This window comes from Camelina sativa, chromosome 8 (genome assembly GCF_000633955.1).
Source record: "Camelina sativa cultivar DH55 chromosome 8, Cs, whole genome shotgun sequence".
In the NCBI taxonomy this organism is placed as follows: Eukaryota; Viridiplantae; Streptophyta; class Magnoliopsida; order Brassicales; family Brassicaceae; genus Camelina; species Camelina sativa.
The window spans coordinates 12,435,026-12,448,406 of record NC_025692.1 but is presented as its reverse complement, the minus strand read 5'-3'; the positions used below and the strand labels follow the sequence as shown (position 1 = coordinate 12,448,406).

At 34.2% G+C, this 13,381-nt stretch overlaps 3 protein-coding genes across 4 annotated transcripts; 2 read left to right on the top strand and 1 right to left on the bottom strand.

Moving 5' to 3' along the window:
- On the top strand, positions 611-3,332 carry LOC104707052 (mevalonate kinase-like). Of its 2 annotated transcripts, XM_010423306.2 has the most exons (6): positions 611-702; positions 1,163-1,299; positions 1,851-2,100; positions 2,195-2,442; positions 2,534-2,941; positions 3,042-3,332. In XM_010423306.2, the coding sequence occupies exons 2-6, from the start codon at positions 1,167-1,169 to the stop codon at positions 3,137-3,139; spliced, it is 1,137 nt and encodes a 378-aa protein (XP_010421608.1). In that variant the 5' UTR covers positions 611-702; positions 1,163-1,166; the 3' UTR covers positions 3,140-3,332. The 2 variants fall into 2 exon arrangements, with proteins under 2 accessions (XP_010421608.1, XP_010421609.1); XM_010423307.2 differs by lacking the exon at positions 611-702 and having other exon boundaries at positions 743-1,299.
- LOC104707051 (pentatricopeptide repeat-containing protein At5g27460-like) lies at positions 3,465-5,125 on the bottom strand. The gene is made up of 2 exons (XM_010423305.2): positions 4,814-5,125; positions 3,465-4,720 (listed from the first exon to the last, which is right to left on the bottom strand). The coding sequence occupies exons 1-2, from the start codon at positions 5,108-5,110 to the stop codon at positions 3,503-3,505; spliced, it is 1,515 nt and encodes a 504-aa protein (XP_010421607.2). The 5' UTR covers positions 5,111-5,125; the 3' UTR covers positions 3,465-3,502.
- LOC104707050 (serine--tRNA ligase, cytoplasmic) lies at positions 9,979-12,403 on the top strand. The gene is made up of 8 exons (XM_010423304.2): positions 9,979-10,216; positions 10,325-10,395; positions 10,694-10,855; positions 10,943-11,057; positions 11,141-11,334; positions 11,419-11,522; positions 11,622-11,805; positions 11,887-12,403. Exons 1-8 carry the CDS (start codon positions 10,084-10,086, stop codon positions 12,277-12,279), a joined length of 1,356 nt encoding a protein of 451 aa, XP_010421606.1. The 5' UTR covers positions 9,979-10,083; the 3' UTR covers positions 12,280-12,403.

Sequence of the window (13,381 nt, the reverse complement as noted above, 5' to 3'; positions counted from 1 at the left end):
GTACTCTGTTACGTTTCCTTCTCCATCCATCAAATCTTCCCCATCCTCTCCAAAACCCTAAACCTCCTCCTCTTCCTCCGCCTCCTCCATCTACGCCGCCCAAATCAGCAACGACGAGATCCAACGGCTGTGTTAAAATCTGGAGATTAGGGGAGAGTAAAGACAGTGAATTGAACAGAAACCTAGTGATTCTTCGGTACCCAACTCTTTTATTCCTCTTCTTTGCACAAAGAACCAAACTTTGGAACTGGGTTCGATGTGAAATCGACACAGAGACTGATGAAAGTTTCGGAATTTGTTGCGGATTAAGCAGATGAAACCCATTGAGATGCGATGTGAGATGAAGAAGAGTCATTCACCGTAATTTCTGTCGTCTTGCTTCTTCTCTAATCCCCTAATTTTATATATAATAGTTTAGAGACGAAAGACATAGCCGTTGCTTATGCGTATTGGGATTTGTTTCTTCGTACCATACCGAACCAATCACCAAAACCGGATAATTAAATAACCGATAAAAATTCGAATTAAAGAAAGTGACAGATGAAGTATAAAACCTTTGCTAAACCGATGTGCATTTCAAACCGGGGAATGTTAAACCAAAATCGGTTCTTTTACAGTAGTATCATCATCCTAATTGAACACGATTCTTGTTGCTTTCAGACATTTTCCATCTTCTAGGGTTTTGCTTCTCAGCAATTCCAGGTACGTTGTTTCTGTCTATTGAATGTTTTGCCATTGTTTTGTTCAATTCTCTTCGCTCTAGGTAAGAGAATGAAGTAAAAGAGAAGGACATTAAACAAAAAAAAAACGAGTTTTTCATAGTTTCAAATTTAAAAAAATTTCCCAACTTGTGATTGATCCGAGCAGCTTTGATCTGATTCACATTTACCATTTTTGTGTTATAAATGTGTAGTCTTTGTTCAAATGCAGATCCGTATGAGCCAATTATATAATAATGCCCATTTGATCTGATCCACGTTTTGGAGCAAAAGGGCTTATTATATTATTTTTTTTTCAGAGTTGGTTGTGTTCAATTATTGTTAGTTGTTAGAATCTGGGAAATGTATAGATAAAGATCTTTTCTTGTTGTGCATCCTGTCTGTTTCCTTTGTTATTCTGATCACTTTTCCAAAGCTTTTCACTTTTGTGTGTTTTGATTTAGGAAAATGGAAGTGAAAGCAAGAGCTCCTGGGAAGATCATACTCGCAGGCGAACACGCAGTTGTCCATGGATCTACTGCAGTAGCTGCAGCCATTGATCTCTACACTTATGTTACTCTTCGCTTTCCTCTTCAATCAGGTTCCCTTTTCTTGTTGTTTATTGCTCCTTTGAGATCACCAAACCTGTAATTATTGGAATGAAGTCATAAGTGAATCTATATAGAGATTGATTAGCAAAAGATCTATGCTTTTTGTAGCAGTTCTTGTTTCTCTAGTTAACTGGATCCAGAACTAACCAACCCTTGGAAACTGCTAGTGATCCATGAGTTTATATTTGTTCACATCTGATTTGGGTTCTAGACTTTGAATGCTCATGTTATACTCTCTATGTTTTTAGTCAATGTCAGTAGTAATAGTATTCTCAAAGGGTTCTAGGATGCATTAAGATGGTAGAGTGTGTCCCGTCAACTATGAGAATATGGGTTAATTCATTTTGTGCCCTCCTTGCTTGTTTGTAAGAGTCTATAGGCACATTAGTGTGGCAAACGACTCTACCTTAGTACTGAATCATTTCATCTTTGCATCAACTTCCTCTAAATAATTTGATGGTTGATGTAGTTTGCTTATAGTCTTTTGTCCCAATGTAGAAACAAATCTGAAGCATTACATTACCATTTTTTTTTCTTACAGATGATAACAACGATAGGCTTATACTCCAGCTCAAGGACATTTCGTTGGAGTTTTCCTGGTCCTTAGCCAGAGTCAAAGAAGCAATTCCTTATGATTCAAGCACTTCATGTCGTTCAACTCCGGCTTCATGTACAGACGAGACCCTTAAATCAATTGCAGTTTTGGTTGAAGAGCAAAATCTTCCAAAGGACAAGATCTGGCTCTCCTCTGGGATCTCCACGTTTCTCTGGTTATACACCAGAATTATAGGGTAGATAACTCAAAACAGTTGCATTTCTATGTTCTTGTTGACATTTTTTTCCGAGTTCTTCATCCAGTTGTGTTTCACGTTACTTGTTTTTTAGGTTTAATCCGGCTACAGTCGTCATTAACTCTGAGCTTCCATATGGATCTGGCCTCGGTTCATCAGCAGCTTTATGTGTAGCTCTCACAGCTGCTCTTCTCGCTTCTTCTATTTCAGACAAAACCCGTGGTAGTGGTTGGTCATCTCTCGATGAAACCAATCTTGAGTTGCTAAATAATTGGGCTTTTGAAGGCGAAAAGATCATCCATGGGAAACCTTCTGGGATAGACAACACCGTCAGTGCATACGGTTTGTTCTAACTGTACAACTCCAAATCCTCGGATCAAAGATTTTATATTATATGTTAAAGAAAACCGTTTCTATTTCACGGTGGTTGCAGGCAACATGATCAAGTTCTGCTCAGGCGAGATAACTCGGTTACAGTCCAACATGCCTCTGAGAATGCTGATCACCAACACTAGAGTCGGGCGGAACACAAAAGCTCTTGTCTCTGGTGTGTCACAGAGAGCGGTGAGACATCCTGATGTGATGAACTCAGTGTTCAACGCCGTGGATTCTATAAGTAAAGAGCTCGCTGCGATCATTCAATCTAAAGACGAGACCTCAATTACAGAGAAAGAAGAGAGTATAAAAGAACTCATGGAGATGAACCAAGGTCTGCTCCAGTCAATGGGGGTTAGCCACAGCTCGATCGAGACTGTGATCAAAACCACGGTCAAGCACAAGCTTGTCTCCAAACTGACAGGAGCTGGTGGCGGCGGCTGCGTCCTCACTCTGTTACCAACCGGTATCCTTTTTCAGAAAATTATAAACATACTTTGTTTTCAATTTGGGTTCTTGATTCTTGAATTTTAGTTAATCCCCTTTGCAAAACGAACTGGTTTCAGGGACGGTGGTGGACAAAGTTGTGGAGGAGCTCGAGTCCAGCGGTTTTCAGTGTTTCACAGCGTCGATCGGTGGTAACGGAGCTCAAGTTTGCTTTTGATCATACTATGAAATCATATTTGGCCTCTCACCATTCTTAAAATTGCAGACGTGTACTTCAAGAAGGCTGCAATTAGAAATCCAAAGAGTCATTTTTTTTCTTATTACTGATGTGTTGAATGTAAAATTGCTTTATTACCATGTGAAAATGATTTGAAAACAAGTAATAAAAATTTAATTTTTGTCTTCTGAAATTATTGTGTTTCAATTGTAGAATTCAATGAATTTATAATGGACATGATAAGAAATATGAAATGACAATAGTTAAACTCACTTTCGTAAAAACATATGTTGTAGATTATATACTTTTGTTACATTACATCAAATAAATAGTTTTGCTTTCAACTTGATCACCTGTTTTTTTTTACAAATCTATTCGGATTTTGTCCAACTTCATCATTTCATAGATGTCAAAAGCTGGCCTCTGGGCATGTTCATGCATTCTAAGCAACAATCTATATAACGGTAAGCTTGCAAGACCAAGACGATGCAAATCTCTAACATACGCAGTTGCTTCTTCAATTTTCTCCTCTTTCTCAAAGTACTCCGCAATCGCCAAGACGATGTTCTGCGATGGTCTCCAATGACATCCCTTCATTAGTTCAAACGCTCGGTGCATAGCATCGATGGCTTTCTCCATATGTTGACACTTCACCCATCCCTCCATTAAAATTTCCCAAGTCTTGTAGTTTGGATTACCTCCTCTCTCCAATACACGATTGTGCAATGACTCAGCTTTGCGGATATCTCCCTTACGCACATAAGCACCCAAAAGAACATTGGAGACCCTGACGTCATAGTTAAAGCATTGAGCCTCCCACTCGCTAAACACTCTCTCAGCCTCTTCAAGATCACCAATTTTCACCAATGACGACAACACGCATATGTAATTCGCACAACTAATCTTACCACAAATCGATTTAGAAGCTTCCCAAAGACGAACAACTCCTTCCTTATTCCCTAAAGACGAGTAAAGCGTGATGAGGAAGAAATATCCAAGCCTATTGCTTCTATTCAACATCTTTTCCGCACTCTCAAGAACCAACTTAGCCTTGTCATCAAAACCACACTTAATATAAACATTAGCCAAAGTACACAACGAACTCCACCCAACTTCAACACTCTTATCACCAACCATTTCCCTATAAACCGTTTCCACACCCGTAACCCCATCAACCTCACAACAAGCATTCATCCAAAGGTTATAGGAAAGAACATTTCTCGGTATCTTATTCCCTTTCATCATCGAAACAACCATAACCACTTTCTCAAACTGGTAACTAGCTTCATAAAGCTTCATCATCTCATTAAACGGATGCGGAGTAACAAGAAACCCCAATCTATTCAGCTTCTCCATAAGAGCTTCTGCTTCTTTAACCATTTTCCTCTTCACATAAGCACGAAGAAGAGGAAGGTAAGCTGATTTCGCTACTCTGCTAGACACACAAGTATCTAGTAGTTGCTCAAAATACTCCTCTGCTTGTTTCAAACCATGAGCTCTGATGATAAGCTCTAGTTTAAGAGCAATGTCATAAGCACTTAATTGAACATCTTTTTGATTCTCCTCCATCCACTCCATCATCTGTTTATACACAAGGCTGGCTAATTCTGAAACTTCCATAAATAAATAAAAACATAACTCACAGTTTTTGATTAAGACAAGAAATTTCCAAACCTGGAGAGCGAGATCGTGGCGATTAGATCTAATGAGACGTTTGGAGATTAGACGGAGCTCAGATAACGAGACGGCGTGGCCAGAGTCGATCCGTTCCTGAAGCAGAGAGGGAACGCTGCGTCGTGGACCGGTCTTTCTCAGTATCTCCTTCAAGCCATTCCGATGAGGTACTACTACGGTATCGAAACCATCTGCAATTGAAGATACGAGCCTCGCTGCTGCTACGCCGGCGCTGGGAAATATCGTCTTCGCAACGAAACGAATCAGCATTGGAGCCGCGAGACGAGTCTGGTTCATCAAGTCTTGCTCCAGTTTCTCACTAAAAGGCATCAGAAAAGTGAGACGGTGAGAGTGGATTTGGGCCGTTGACTAATATGACAAGCCCAAATCATAAATTTTGACTCCGAATTCACAATTAATAAGTTAGGGCATCAATTCATAATTTTAATTAATACTATAAATTAGGAAAACAAAATACTCGTCGCGTTATTGTCCTGGGCTCCCCTGTTTCACATTTTTTTGTTTTTTAAAAATATTTGAATTTTCATTGAAGAAAATCTGATTATAGTGATTACAATAGCTTTTGTTCAAAAAAAAAAAAAAAAATTGATTACAATAGCTTTGATACTTATGATAACCCTTGTCCAAAAAAATAAAAACAATAGGATATCTGTGGTGGAAAATAGCATAACAAGTCACTTAGACAATTCTAAGCCATACATGCAAGAAGCTTTTGAAGTTTTTTCGATGGACCTTTGCAAGGATGGCATCACGTACCTGCCTGTCAAGAGCCTTGAAGACCGTAAGCACAGGCTGATGAAGCAGCTGCTTGCGGCTCGATACTGATAAAAAATTTTCTGGCCTCAAATCAGCAAAATGTCTTATTAGTCTAGTGGTAAAGAACTGTCTAAACTATTGGAAGGTCTACGGTGACTTTATCCACATTCAGTTTTATTAATTTTCTTTAATTTATTAAATTATCGGCCAAACAAAATTTTTGGGCTTGTGGCTCATATAATATGTGCGACGGCTCTGCTTGAAGAGAACATGTGCTGGATTAGTGGTGTTGTTATGTAACTTGTTGTTCCTTTCAATCCAAATGGAGTAAATGAGTGTCTGTGCAACAAGTCTACGGAGGGTTTGCGGAGAGGTGGCATCTTTGATGTCCATCCAGGCCGAGAAGGCATTCCAAGTGTGAAACACAAAGGGAGGATACCCTAACCGCCTAGTTGCTTCTGACCACAACGCCTCACTGAAGTAGCAATGAAGGAAGAGATGGTCTCGTGTCTCTGGCTCAAGACCACAGAAACAACACGTTGTCGTAATATTCATATCCCAGCTTGGCAACCTGTTGAGGTGGGTTTGATATCAAGGGTAAATAAAAAAATTGTAAATAATAAATTGAGCCTTTAAAAAGATTAGGCCCAAAATAAAAGGAAATGGTAATTGGGTAACTTTCAAAAATTTAGTCTCATTAAATAAAATGAGTGCTTGACGTGGCATCACCAGAAGTGAGGAAAGAAAACTTTATATATATAGATATGTGATAATGTGAAGAAATTTAATGTACAAAATATCATCACTATAAGTTTTTTTAAATTTTATTTTTTTTCCTTTGCCACTAAATTTTTAAAGAATAATTAATATAAAAAATTTAGGTCGAGGATATGCTTGTGAATAACTTTAATGACCACACTCTTAACAAGTTGACCCGCTGCAGTCCAAGAAAAAAAATGTGGACCGACCTGTTTGACACCTCTATATAAATAATTATTATAAACAAATAAGTACAACTTAACAATATAAAAGGATATTATTACTATAAATTAATTTATGACAAAAATAAATTATCGTGCAGTATACCAGAAATTAAAGTGTAGGATTAACAATCAAAATACAACTATAAATCTTAAACATCAACTAAAACGTATAAAATTAACTAACAATTACAACTTGAAATTTAATGATTTTGATAAATAAATAAAAAAATCCTGTTAAAATATAGTGTTTCTTATTTATAAAACAAAAAAGATTCTATGATCATTTTGTTTCGATATATATTTCATGCATCTCCAGTTTTGTAGTTATATATAAAAGAGAACCATAAGCCTACAAAAAAAAAGAATGATGATCATACTTAATCTATATAATAATAACAATCCGAATAAATGCGACCAACAGTTATGTTTTTTCAATCGTACATTTTGGATATTTTCTGAAAAGTCGTGATGGATCATTGAAACAATTCTTTATGAAAAGTTACAACTGTTCACTGTAAAGTTGTGTTGATTGGAACAGTCGTATCTTTTGAAATCTATATATATTTTTCTGTTTGAACTGTTTTCATTTTTTTTGCCATGACACAAAATCAACTAAAATTTCAATTTCAATGGTTTATACATTTTTCTAAATTATTTTCTAGCATTCATTCTTTTAAAAGTCAAGAAATTCCTCTAGTTCTTGATTTAACAAAAGATTTTTGGAATAATGAATCTAATTTACATCTTTTAGTTAATTTTAAATATAAAATTTAATGAAAATACCTAGAGTGTTTTTCCAAGAGTTACATGGATTACATAGTGAGTTTTTGGATTTGACTTTTCAATATGGTAACAATCCGAATAAATGCCACCAAAGGTTGTGTTTTTCAATCGTACCTTTTGGATAATCTTCCAAAAAATCTGTAGAAATTTTAAATTATGTGTTTAACAAAAAGTTACGATTGTTCATTGTAACGGTTTTTTTGTAAAGTTGCAACTGCTCATTGTAGAGCTGTGTCTATTCCAATATTCGTATCTTTTGAAATCTATATATTTGTCTGTTTGAACTGTTTTTATTTTTTTTGTCTTGACACAAAATAATATAAAATTTTAATCTCAACGGTTTTTACTGATCTCTAGATTATTCTTTAGCTTTATTCTTTTAGAAGTTAGAAATTCCTCAAACTCTTGATTTAACAAAAGATTTTTGAAATGATGAATTTAATTTAAAACTTTTAGTTAATTTTATATAAAAAATTAATTAAAATACCTATATATAATAGCAATCCGAATAAATGCCACCAAAGTTGTGTTTCTTCAATCGTACTTTCTGGATAATTTTCCAAAAAAATCTGTAGAAAATTTAAATTGTGTGTTTTACACAAAATTGCGATTGTTCATTGTAACAGTTTTTTTATAAAGTTGTAACTGTTCATTGTAAAGTTGTGTCTATTCAAATATTCGTATCTTTTGAGATCTATATATATTTGTTTGTTTGAATTGTTTTCATTTTTTTTTACCATGACACCAAATAATATAAAATTTCAATCTCAACGGTTTTTACAGCTCTCTAAATAATTCTCTAACATTCATTCTTTTAAAAGTAAAGAGATTCCTCCAATTCTTGATTTAACAAAAGATTTTTGGAAGATGAATCTAATTTACAACTTTTAGTTAATTTTATACTTAGAATCTTTTTCCAAGAGTTAAATGGATTATATAATAAGCTTTTGGATTTGACTTTTGAATATGGTAATAAAGATGTCTTCTATTTAAATGCAGTTTATATGAGTTTGTATGTATAATCAAGTGCACACACAACAGTTGCAACTTTTTGTAGTACATTTTCGTTAAAAAATGTTTTTATTTGTTTTTTTTTAAAATTCAAACGTTTGTATCTGTTCATTGTAGAGTTGTGTTTTTTCACTATATTTTATTTATATTTTTTCATCACAACTTTTCGTTTTAATAGGTGCGTCTATTTAAATAGTCATGCTTTTTGAACTCTCTTTATATTTGTCTCTTCATCACTAACTAACAAGTTCGTTGTAACAAATTTTCCATTTTATGTTGAGTTTAGATAATTGAATATATTCTATAATCTAACTAAAATTTTAGAAATGATTATAGCAATAGAGAAATTTTATACAACTTAATATTAAATTTACAGTTTTGTCTATTTATCTTAACTTTCCGTTAAAAAAAATTTTAATATTTAAAAATAATAATAACAATCTAAATAAGTAAAAACAACAGTTGAGACTTTTCGTAGTAATTTTTTGTTAAAAAATTGGTTTTATTTGTTCTTTTTTAAAAACTCAAACAGTTGTATTTGTTCATTGTAGAGTTGTGTCTTTTCACTATATTTTATTCATATTTTTTCATCACAACTTTTCGTTCTAATAGGTGTCTCTATTTAAATAGTCATATATTTTGAACTCTCTATATACTTGTCTCTTCATCAGTAACTAACAAATCATTGTTGTTGAAACAAAATTTTCATTTTATTTTAAATCTAAATAATTTGAATATATCTAATATTCAATGTTATTCTATAATCTAACTAAAATTTTAGAAATGATTATAGTAATATCAAAATTTAATAAAACTTAATGTAGAATTTACAGTTGTGTCTATTTATCACAAAATTTTTGATTAAAAAATATTTTAATATTTAAAATTTATTTTATTTTGTTCTTAAGAGTTGTGTATTTTAATTTTAATTTTCCATTGATACTGTTTCACTTATTATTAATATATTTTTAATTATAGGTATTTAATTGAAAATTGCATTACTTATTATAATCATTACTTCAATATTCTCAGTAAGGATCACTTCGTCATAATGATATTTTTTAGTTATAGTTCTTTACCATAATTCTTCATAAAAATATATTATATTTATAATACTTCAAACGATATGTTTTGCAAAGTTGCGTTTATTCTACATAATATTTTTTGTTATAATTAGTTTTCATTTTGTTGATTGTGTTTTTAGTAATAGTTTATGTATTCAAACTATTCTATTACATTAAAATAATTTCATAATGTATAGTTTTAAATTTTAAATTTAAATTTTTTTTTTTTTTAAATACTCCCCCGTGATGTCGCAGGGTCTGAGTCCTAGTTATGATAAATAGTAAGGACTGTAATGCAAACTACACTTCTAAGAACTCATTTCTATTTTTAGTTAAACAATTTTTTAATTTATATAATAATATAATAAATAATATATAATACAAATAGTCTTACATTAAAGAGGAAAAAAACTATAATTCTTTTCGTTGAAATTGACATATTTGCGGGGCTTTCTGTGATTCATAAAATAAATTGGGGATTTGTTTTGCAATTTACAGTAAAATAATAAAATTTACAGGAAACCAACCATTGAAAAAATCAATTTACAGGAAAAACAATTCTCAAAAACCCTAGTCGCCGCTGATCTGATAAGAATTGTATCTTTAAGGTTCCGTTTCAGCTTTTGATTCCCAGAGAAAGCACGACAAAAAAATGTTGGATATCAATCTTTTCCGGGAAGAAAAAGGTAACAATCCGGAGATCATCCGAGAATCGCAACGCCGGAGATTTGCCAATGTTGAAGTTGTTGATGAGATTATTAAGCTCGACAAAGAATGGCGTCAACGTAAGTAATCTCCACGATCGCTCTCGCCTTAATCGTTTTGCTTCTTACGGATTTGAGATTTGATTTGGTTATCTTATCTCACTACTTTATGTGTATGTGTGTATTCAGGTCAATTTGAAGTTGAGAGCTTCCGAAAAGAGTTCAACAAGCTGAACAAGCAAGTCGCGCAGCTCAAAATTGTTAGTTTTAGCAACCTTCTCTTTAGATCCGTAGTGCTTCTTCTTTGGTTGTTTGAGAATTTAGTCACTCATAGTATTAGTGTGAATGCCATGGTTGTGAAGGAGATACCCAATTGAACTAACATAACACATACTAAATCTTTTTGTTCATACTTCCAACTTGTTAAATCAGAAGATTTTGCTAGAGTGCTATCAATATATGTCTGTGCATATGAATTTTAGAAGTTATGTTGCACGAACCGTATAGAAAGATGAAAAAATTCAACATTGTTGTAACGTTTTTGTTTTTCTGGAATAGAAAAAAGAAGATGCGACTGAGATTATTCAGCAAACGGAGAAAAACAAACAAGATTCTACCGCAAAGGAGGTGGAAGTTCGTGAAGCTTATGCTGCTTTGAAAGCCAAATTGGAGACGGTTGGAAACCTGATCCATGACTCGGTTCCAATTGATAAGGATGAGGTTTGTGCCATTTCGTTCCTTCAAAGTTTTGTCAGTATGGTGGGTGAGAGAAATCTATAAGTTTATTGGTGTTTTTTCCATATGCAGGCTAATAATGCAGTGATTAAAGTGTGGGGTGAAAAGCTGGTTCCTACGCCTGGTCTGAAGCTGAAAAACCATGTGGATCTTGTTGAGCTTCTCGGTATTGCAGATACCAAAAGAGGTAGCATTGACTGACACTTTTGGCATCCTCCTCATTCTGTGTTGGTGGGTTTTTTTTTAATTGTAATGCTATTTTGGCCTCAGGTGCTGAAATTGCTGGAGCTAGAGGCTTTTTCCTAAAGGGAGATGGCTTGATGCTTAACCAAGCTCTTATCAACTTTGGGCTAACTTTCTTGAAAAAGAGAGGATTCACAGGCTTGCAGCCTCCTTTTTTCATGAGGAAGGATGTTATGGCCAAGTGCGCACAATTGGCGCAGTTCGATGAAGAGCTTTACAAGGTCTTTCATCTGTTACATAACATTTGATAATTATGATGTGAAGAGAAGTTTTTATTCAGAGAAGATTGTTATTCTTTTGTCCAGGTGACTGGTGAAGGAGATGACAAATACCTTATTGCAACCGCTGAGCAGCCTCTTTGTGCATACCATCTTGATGAATGGATCCATCCGACTGAGCTTCCCCTAAGGTATAAACAAACATAGTTATACCTACTCGCAGCGTTATAAGACTATTGTTTCTTTCATGTATTGGGAATGCTGCCAACATTATAATTCGTTTGGTTCAGATATGCTGGTTACTCGTCCTGCTTTAGAAAAGAAGCTGGTTCGCATGGAAGAGACACTCTTGGTATTTTCCGTGTTCACCAGTTTGAGAAAATTGAACAGTTCTGCATCACTGGTCCTAACGACAATGCCTCATGGGAAATGCTGGATGAGATGATGAAGAACTCTGAAGACTTTTACCAAGCGGTAATTTCTAAACCTAAGTCAAGAAACTTTTTTTTTTTTTTCAATAGTTTCTAACTAGTCAACTGTATGATTTCTATGCAGCTAAAGCTTCCATACCGAATTGTGTCGATCGTCTCTGGAGCATTAAACGATGCAGCTGCCAAAAAGTACGACTTGGAAGCTTGGTTTCCTTCGTCGGAGACTTACAGAGAGCTTGTGTCCTGTTCCAATTGTACAGACTACCAGGCCCGAAGGCTTGAGATCAGATACGGTCAGAAAAAGGGCAATGAGCAGACGAAGCAGTATGTGCATATGCTGAATTCGACACTTACTGCAACAGAGAGGACCATTTGCTGCATTCTCGAGAACTACCAGCGAGAGGGTGGTGTGGATATCCCTGAGGTTCTACAGCCGTTTATGGGAGGAGAAACGTTTTTGCCTTTCAAAGCTAAGCCCGTAGTTGCTGATACCAAAGGGAAGAAATCGAAAGCTTGATTGATGTATTATGATTAACGACTCTTCTGTTTTCTTTTGAAATCAATGAAACACTTCGATACATTTTCTTGTGGAATCTTTTTTGGACTTGAGTTATTTTACCAGCAGGACCTTTGATTTGTTATCTGATTTCCTTTAGTAATTTTTACAAGTTCTTGTTAACTTTGCTTCAGTAAAAAAACAGAATACGCGATCTAACTTTGAAAGATGAGCTAAACCTTTGAACCAATTTCACCAAACTTTTGGCATTTTAAGGAACTTGAGTTAAGATTTTTAAAAATAAGTCAAGCATAGCCAAAAACAACTCATAAAGGGTAGGTAGCATATCAATTTACTGGATTTTAATCTCTGGAGCCCCTTCATCTATATTTCCATTCTATTTAGCCCCCCTAATAAAAATAATATATTTAAATGTTTATTGTTATATAAATTATAAGTAAAAGACTAATAAATTTAGAATCTTTGACATATTTACAGACCCAACTTTATTTTGGATCTAGAACCATATTAGTTTCAGGTATCCATATCAATTTTGAATCTTAATCCCTAAATCCTTGGATCCAAAAAAAAAAAAAAAAACTCTAATATCTTTGAGTTTTTTTTTTCTTCTCCGACTCGAGTTAACGATATAGAGGAAGATTAATCTCGTTTCATCTTTTTTTTTTCTTCTCTCTTTTCTCGATACTCTTTCGTCTTCTTCTCTTTTCTGTCGTCCATCTCTCTCAATCCCTTTCTTCTTCTCTTTGGAGAAATCCGCCGTGAGAAATCAAAATTTGGCGTCCGTTTCCTCTCAATTATCGGTCACTGTAAGCAATTCTATTTGTTTCTTTCTTGCTTTTGATCCCTCATTTCGATTTATTGGTGGGCATAGTTTTCTGAATTGTGTGAAAAAGATTTGAATTTTGTGAGTTCTAAGTTTGGGATAGTGAAATGTGTGTTTGTGAAATGATTTCGTGAAAAACACATCTTATTTCTTATAATTATGTAGATAGATAATGAGATTATGTGAGATTGTGTGAGTTTGAGTTTGTGTTTATGTTTGGATTGTATGAGTTTGTGTTTGTGTTTGGATTGTGTGAGTTTATCTCTTTGCTTTAGATAA